This window comes from Oryza brachyantha, chromosome 2 (genome assembly GCF_000231095.2).
Source record: "Oryza brachyantha chromosome 2, ObraRS2, whole genome shotgun sequence".
NCBI classification, from domain to species: Eukaryota; Viridiplantae; Streptophyta; class Magnoliopsida; order Poales; family Poaceae; genus Oryza; species Oryza brachyantha.
In genome coordinates this window covers 13,571,570-13,578,834 of record NC_023164.2, presented here as the reverse complement: position 1 = coordinate 13,578,834, position 7,265 = coordinate 13,571,570, and the positions used below count along the sequence as shown (strand labels likewise).

Genomic DNA, 7,265 nt, shown 5'->3' with positions numbered 1-7,265 from the left:
TTGAAAATCACCTTTCCCTCCTGGCTGAGATTGACGTTGATTGATCGAGTTTGGGGCACGTCAACACTTAACATAAGAATCCGATGCGTTAATACGAAAAAGATTTTGCAATAGAATTAAACACAGATTTCGAGCTCAGATGTGGCGAGAGAATACGAAAACGAACATATCGATAAAAATTATTTATTTTTGGAACAGATCTACTTGACTAAGCAAATATGGCAGGGTGAGCTAGATATTTTACGAAAGAACACAGCTACATAAGTTTAGTTTATAGATAGCACCGTCAAAAGTTGTTACCGCATGATGGCACAGTTCTGGGCAGATTTCTGAATATCTCTAGTTTTCCTGAATGAATTCTTATCGGTAATTAACAAAATTCCACATTAGTTAACAGTGAATTTCAGCCTCATAAATCTACATCAACTCATGCAAAATTGTACACCAAAATTCAAAACAGTACAGGTAACTAAATTAACACCCTTCAACTTCTTTGGTATGGACAGAAGCTATATCCAGTGAAATGGGTAACTCTGTCAGAGTAAACACAGACAGCAGAACCTGGCTTGGTTTCTAACCCAGTATTGACTTTTCGGGAGAAACCAAGTTAATGATGATGATCCACATTTTTCACAACGTTAAGACGAGTTTAGGGCATCAAGTTGGCGTTGGAGCTCCTCAAGGTCAAGATCGTCATCAATAGCCCCAGATGTAACTGGAACAACCGGTTCTTGGTAGGAATCTGCAGTTGGAAGTTCACGGACAAGACCTTCTGGGAGGCTATCTGTATAATTTGGAAAGTTTGGACAAATTGGTTAAACCCGTTCTTAATAAAGGGACAAGTTTGCCATGACAAAATGAATTACCTGCTCCAGTGCTTAGGATACTCGCTGTTGCTGTGTCACTGTCATCGACAACACTGGATAAGAACAAATATTGAAGTTAGCAGTGCTACAAAAGCTTCTTCAGAAAATATTTAGAGCAAGCATCATAGTAGGCTAGAAGCCAACTATAAGCACATGTTGAGAAGAGGGAAAATAAAAAATGAGGAGTGTTAGTTCTCATGCAAGAGCTAGCTCTAAACATGCTTCAAGATATATACATTAAATACATAAGAGAGAGATAGGAAAAAAATAGTGAAGCGAACCGTATAGCTAATGTATTATATATATGTGTTAGATCTAATATGAACTTTATAGCTAGTAGTTGGTTCTACTATTAAACTTGCTTTTCTCCATCAAACATGCCAAGACGTAGTACAACAGAAAAAAAATTGAAGGTACAATTAGCACCAAAGTGCAGCCCCTACCCTAGTATTGTGTGAATCCTACAATTATTAGTTAGAACTTGGCACGAAAAATTTTCAAACACATTCAATCCTGTGAACAGGGTTCTTAAGAAATGATGTGGGTTTGAGCATTGTGTGAAAAGTTTGAAAGCCCTATCCAAGTCCTCTATCTTGTCAGCTCCATTAGAGCATCTCCAGTGAGGAAACAAAACTGACTCATAGGATAAGTTGTCAGCGTATGAGAACTCTTAGCCACTGAAGAGCACAACAATTTCACACAGTGCAAATAATCCAATCCTAAACGAATTGAGGCATACAACATTAAATATTATTATATTTGTACAGTATCTCCAATGGACAAAACTACTGTTGTCTATTTATCTAGCTGTTGAAAAGTTCCACATCAGTGCGCGAGTGAATGGAGCTAGGAGGATGAAGGAATTTTTTTATTTCGGATGGCCCCACATGATAGGTTGCACCACTGGAGCGCCTGGAGTCGACCCGCTACTATGGATGCCCTACTAAACCCACTGACGACTGAATCTGTACTAAACATTAGCATCGTAGACCACATACATCTTAATTATTACTTCTCGTTAACTACTAACTTGGGCGTAAGTTGTTGGTTCCTATGCATTTGTCTGTCAAGGCAATCAGTATGGGGAGAAGATCGAATGAGATTAAGCACATGCAGAATGACTTACCTAATATTCCAATCATTATCTAGATGGACTGGACATTCATCTGCTACTGCTGCTGCTTCAGCTTCCATCTTAGCTTTTGCTGCTGCATCTCTAGCAGGTTTTGATTGCATATACTCTTTCTACAAAATGATGAAAATAAGGATATCATTCCTAATCCTTCACAATTGCAACAATGTAAACATAGAGAGGACACATGGGGCAAGACCACCTGTCTCTGAACACATGCTGGATTGGAACACTGTGGATTTGGTTTCATTTCCATTGTTGGGAAGTAATCCTTAAGTGAATTATATCCCTGCGCAGTCAGAGGGTATCACAAGATTTTAGAAACCAACCACCAACTGTTCTGAATGTTAAGTTGAATATAATGAATCAGAATCAACATGAGCCACAATGGAGGTCTTTTCATACAAACTACTAGTTCCCTAAAACAAGTATCTGACCTTCTGCAATTACATAGAATTAGAAAAGATGGCAGAAAAGCTAACAAAATACTATTTTTCTGCCCAACAATTTTCAAAGAAAAGGATCGGAAAAGCATTAAGTTAGCTCAACTATAACAATTTAAACTTAAGCAATTACCAAATAAGGGGAAACTTGTCCAAACTTCAACAAATATTTCAGAGCATTCTGGACAAGGAGACCAGCAACAACACCCTGCAAAGAACATTTACATCAGCAAAGCAGAGGATGATGGTAGTGCTATAAGAATTTTGATGAAAATAGGAGTAAGAAACCTATGCCTAGACGTGAACACTACAGTAAACAATCACATGGACACATGAGTTCTGGTGCTCAACACTCCGTGCACTGCATTGCAATTGTTTTAAAAAATGAAGACAAACTTCTTTAATGCAACTACAATACATACAACTGTATTAGATGAAACCATGTTAGATCGTTCAATACTGCTAAACAGCTACACAAATGTAACCTTTCCAATTCAACCTTCAACATAGCTATAGCTGTCCTTGTCAGATGAGAAAAGGATGGGAACTAAAGGACATATAGAAGCCTACCATTGTAGTCGGCAAAGAGGCAGCACAAACACCTTCTCGCTTTAGTGTGCGCTCGTCCACCCCAGATGCCACAACCTATATGCAGAGGTCCACAGTCGTTAGGGAGCGATATGAAAAAGAAATGCAAGTACAGGAAGCTTGTGGGAACACCAAGCACCTCTGCAAACTAAACCAAATATGCAGAATGCAAAAGCAAAAGCCAGCACTAAATGTTTTATCCATAGGAAAAAAAAGTCAAAAGAATAAGAACATTCAATTAAGACAGTTAAAAAATTGCAAATTCGTAAGAAATTACCAATGGAGGAGCACATGCAAAACATGCTGTTTCACCAGGAACCAGCAATTGTATATGACCAGAAACAGCATCTTCGGAGACACCTGATGCACATCACTCAAATTAATAAGATTACAATTAATGAAGGGCATCAGCTTGAAATCGAGAAGATATGTCAACCAAACTGTTTGTCTTTTTTTACCAAGGATTATATAGTCAATAAGAACTAAAGTACTAAACCAGGTTTAAAATGTATATGTAAACATACCATTACCCAAGTGATGTGCATATACATGTAATGACAGTAATGTTGTATTTAAAGTGTACAAAAATCTGCATAAATAGATCATCTCATATTTTCTTAGCATGGTCCTCAATACTTCCATAACAGTTAGATGTTATTATATTAGCATCAATAATATCTGTGCTTGAGCAACTGTAAGCGGACTAGTAGTACATTATAAACTCGCAATAAAGGATGATAGCCAAAGTATATTGCAGATATGTTTGGTCAATGGCTGCAAGGCAGTCTAAAGCAACTTCTCAGGGCAGGGTGGATTGTCAAGTTTCACATGCAATTTAAAATGTCCAATGAGAGAGAACAAAGGTAGCAGATATTACTGTTGCTAATAAGGTCCTGTTTCTTTCAGCTTAGGATTATTATAATCCAGCTTGTTATTAGTAAGCTGAAAGAAACAGGTAGATTATTTTTATAGCTTATTATAATCTGGATGATGGATTATTATAATCCAATAAGATCACCAAGGGAAGCTTTTTTCTTTGGATTATTAGATGGCAAAAGACCCACTACCCTTGATTACTTCTAATTAATTACCTAACCTGCCACTGCGCATCCAAAAATAGTTGAGGGTATTCTAAACTTTAGCCATACAAACTCAATAATCCAGGTTTCCAATAATATAGAGAAAGAAACAGCTCGCAGTTTGTTCTCCTCCAGCTTATAATAATCTAACTCAATAAGCTGGATTATAATAATCCTAAGCCGAAAGAAACAGGGCCTAAGTACAGTATACATAGATTTTATTCTCAGGAGGATAATGTCATGAACTGAGTTTTTTTAACTTACCAGACTCCATCCAGGTCTGGCAAAGCTCATTGCATGCCTGAAAAGCAGGTATAGAGAACAATGATTCACCACTGAATACTGCAGTATGCAGCTATGCACTATGAGAGACAATAATTTGGCTGATGGAGTTATGCACAATATCATGGAAATGTTGACTAGTTCACACCTGGTTTACAACCATACGAGCTTCATAGTTATCAACGCAACTCAAAACAAGATCAACTCCAGTGTTACGCCCATCAGAGCTTCTGGCTTTGAGACTTCCTAAAAATGTTTCAAATCCTTTCACTGTAGTAATATTCAATGAATAGCTCTGCAGGAAGAAAAATATGAATATCATTGGTTTCCATATGGGCAGAAGGAATATAAATTACTCTGATATATTACTCTATCCAAGGTTACTATCCAACTTAAGACCTTCTAAATGAAATTCTGTACTTCATAACATTCATCAATCAACATAGATGAAGCAATAGAAAAGAGACATTTGCAAATGAGGAAGAGCAAGTCCATCTAATGATTAGTTAGGAGGATTCACCAGGTTATTGGCAGCAGGATATTATTGTCCCTTTCAACAAACACAGCATGACCCTATATGTTGCCTTATGTATTGAAAGTAAAACTTAATGTGTATTTTGAACCTGATGAAAGAACCAATTATCTGGAGATGAAAAAAGATAACACTAGTTCTCACCTCCAACGTAACATCAGGATTTATTCCAGATAGTGTCTGCACGGCAGCATCTGTCTTGGTCATTCCAACCTAATTGCATAAGGATGATATACACGTGACCATCTGAATGGACATTCTGCTAATTGGAGAATAGTGACTCCATACAGAAACTCAACAAAGGAGAATAAATAGCATTTTACATTTCACAAAGACATATGTCAAAGGAGGCACATAATTGCCACGAAGCTTACCTGGTCTGGGCGAAAGAACAGCCTATTCATGTTGGCCAACTCAACTGTATCGTAGTCATACAACAAAAGGCGACCAATGCCACATCTAGTAAGCATCTCAGCAGCAACACTACCAACGCCACCTATACCCTGCAAAGAATAAATGCATTTTAAGGTCTGTTCTCCCGAGCTAAAACTCCAAATATTTGTGTGGACTGCACAAGGTAACATTTGCAGCCATCAATTGTCCATTAAAAAACTGTATGGTTGCATACTATTTATGTTTTGTTGTTTCATGGAACTTAAAACTTGGCATGAGCACATGTTGCCACGCAGTCAAATGACATTGTGAGAAGCCAAACAAACCATCATTTTTGTTGCCAATGTAATCAGATATTTGTGAGAGAATATGACTATCATCTAACCGTACCATATGATTGTAATAATTCTGAAAGTTTCTACTGCCAAGCGAAGGTGAGAATAATACAATAGCTAACTGTAAAACTATTATTCTGTCAAGCAAGTAGTGATTTACGAAAAAAAACCAGTTCAACTACTCTTTCGTGGGTAGGTTTAGAGGTCTATAGTGTGTCCTTCAAAAGGTAGGGTCACCTATAAGTCTGTCCAAAACTAAAACTGAGCATGTTCAATCTGCCTTCCGAAGGTAGATTAAGCTATATGCATGTCCTGAAGCTAACCATGATATTTAGAATTTGTGATTTAGTTGGTCTCCAATATAGTGTATGAACCTGAAATTAACCCTAAGATGGAAAGATGAGGTTACTTCAAACATGCATTAGCACTACATTGTTTTGATCAGGCACTGGAACTAGCATTTGAAATTTCACAAGTTGATAAATGTAACAGCGTAAGTAACCTCCTTTCTACATAAAAAAGTAGAACTTTTACAGGTCCGCTTTATGCCAGTTTCCACGGTGAGTTGCTCGTATCGTAGAGATATTCATATGTAGCAACAGTTCATTACATGGCAGAACGGAGCAACCAAGCAAGAGATGCTTACAACGATGGCGACGGAGTAATCACGGATGCGCTCGTAGTTATCGACGATCCCCATCCGCTGAAGCGCCATGAGCCTGCTGTAGGGATTGCTGTCCACCACCTCGGAGCTCATGTCCTGCAGCAAAATCCGCACCCAATTCCATAACTGCACGAACTTCTCACGCCCAACTCAACCCCCCAGAAACCCCTAGGAACCCCCAATCCAGCGAACCAAAACCGAATACCTGCACCAGATCGTACCTTGATCTTGGAACGCGCAGCAGCAGCAGCGCCGGGTGGGCTCACCATCGCCGCCACGCGCTCTCGCATCTATCAACCAGATCCACGAGAGAGACAGTTAGAACCACAACGATCTCAGAGTACACAGATGCGTGGGGCAGGCAGCCGAGCGGCCTACCCGATCGATGGCGGCGGGGTCGGGGCGCTGCTTCAGCGCGTCCAGATCGCGTAGCAGCGCGCGTAGCTCCTCCGCCATGGCCGCCTGCGGTGGGGAGCGCAGCCTAGCAGTCCTCGCCGCCGCCGCCGCCGGAGATGGAAACGGGAGAGAGAGAGAGAGAGAGAGATTCGGTCGGGAGCTTTTCGATGGATGTCTCGATCGAAGCAGAGAGCCGACACGGCGGCAGTGCGTGACGTGGCGGGAGTAGTGGAGTCGTGACGTCTCGGGTGGACGTGGCGGCTGTACACGTTGGAGCGGGCAGCCACGTCGGAATCGGGTGGGGGCCCATCTAGCCCAGCCTCTTCAACGTGTGGGGCTGGGTTGGAATCACGCTGGTCCCAGACTCAAAGGCCGCCTCGGAACTAAACAGGCCCATGTCGATGTGAATTCAAACCAGCGAGCGGAGCATTGGGCTCGTTAGTCCAACTTGTATGCAATGCAAAACAAAAGGAAGAATGTCACTATTTGTTGACTTTTTGTGTTCGTAGGGCATTTACACACAGTTATACATAAAATACGATTGTTTTTGTAAAG

The 7,265-nt window shown here is 40.2% G+C and overlaps 1 protein-coding gene across 1 annotated transcript; it reads right to left on the bottom strand.

The window, feature by feature from the left end:
- Positions 1 to 353: 353 nt before the first annotated feature.
- On the bottom strand, positions 354 to 6,872 carry LOC102710944 (ubiquitin-like modifier-activating enzyme 5). Its single transcript, XM_006647212.3, has 14 exons — positions 6,693 to 6,872; positions 6,536 to 6,604; positions 6,297 to 6,410; positions 5,297 to 5,425; positions 5,067 to 5,135; positions 4,539 to 4,685; positions 4,373 to 4,409; positions 3,307 to 3,389; positions 3,012 to 3,086; positions 2,575 to 2,649; positions 2,201 to 2,287; positions 1,993 to 2,111; positions 867 to 919; positions 354 to 784 (listed from the first exon to the last, which is right to left on the bottom strand). The coding sequence occupies exons 1-14, from the start codon at positions 6,768 to 6,770 to the stop codon at positions 639 to 641; spliced, it is 1,281 nt and encodes a 426-aa protein (XP_006647275.2). The 5' UTR covers positions 6,771 to 6,872; the 3' UTR covers positions 354 to 638.
- Positions 6,873 to 7,265: the final 393 nt, after the last annotated feature.

What these genes read in the sequence shown, in the direction of transcription:
- LOC102710944 (XM_006647212.3), bottom strand. Translation starts at nt 6,770, where the DNA reads ATGGCGGAGGAGCTACGCGCGCTGCTACGCGATCTGGACGCGCTGAAG. An exon ending in ATTACTCCGTCGCCATCGTT is followed by an intron (nt 5,426 to 6,296) that starts GTAAGCATCTCT and finishes TATTCTTTGCAG; the next exon opens with GGTATAGGTGGCGTTGGTAG. An exon ending in CCTCTTTGCCGACTACAATG is followed by an intron (nt 2,650 to 3,011) that starts GTAGGCTTCTAT and finishes TGTTCTTTGCAG; the next exon opens with GGTGTTGTTGCTGGTCTCCT.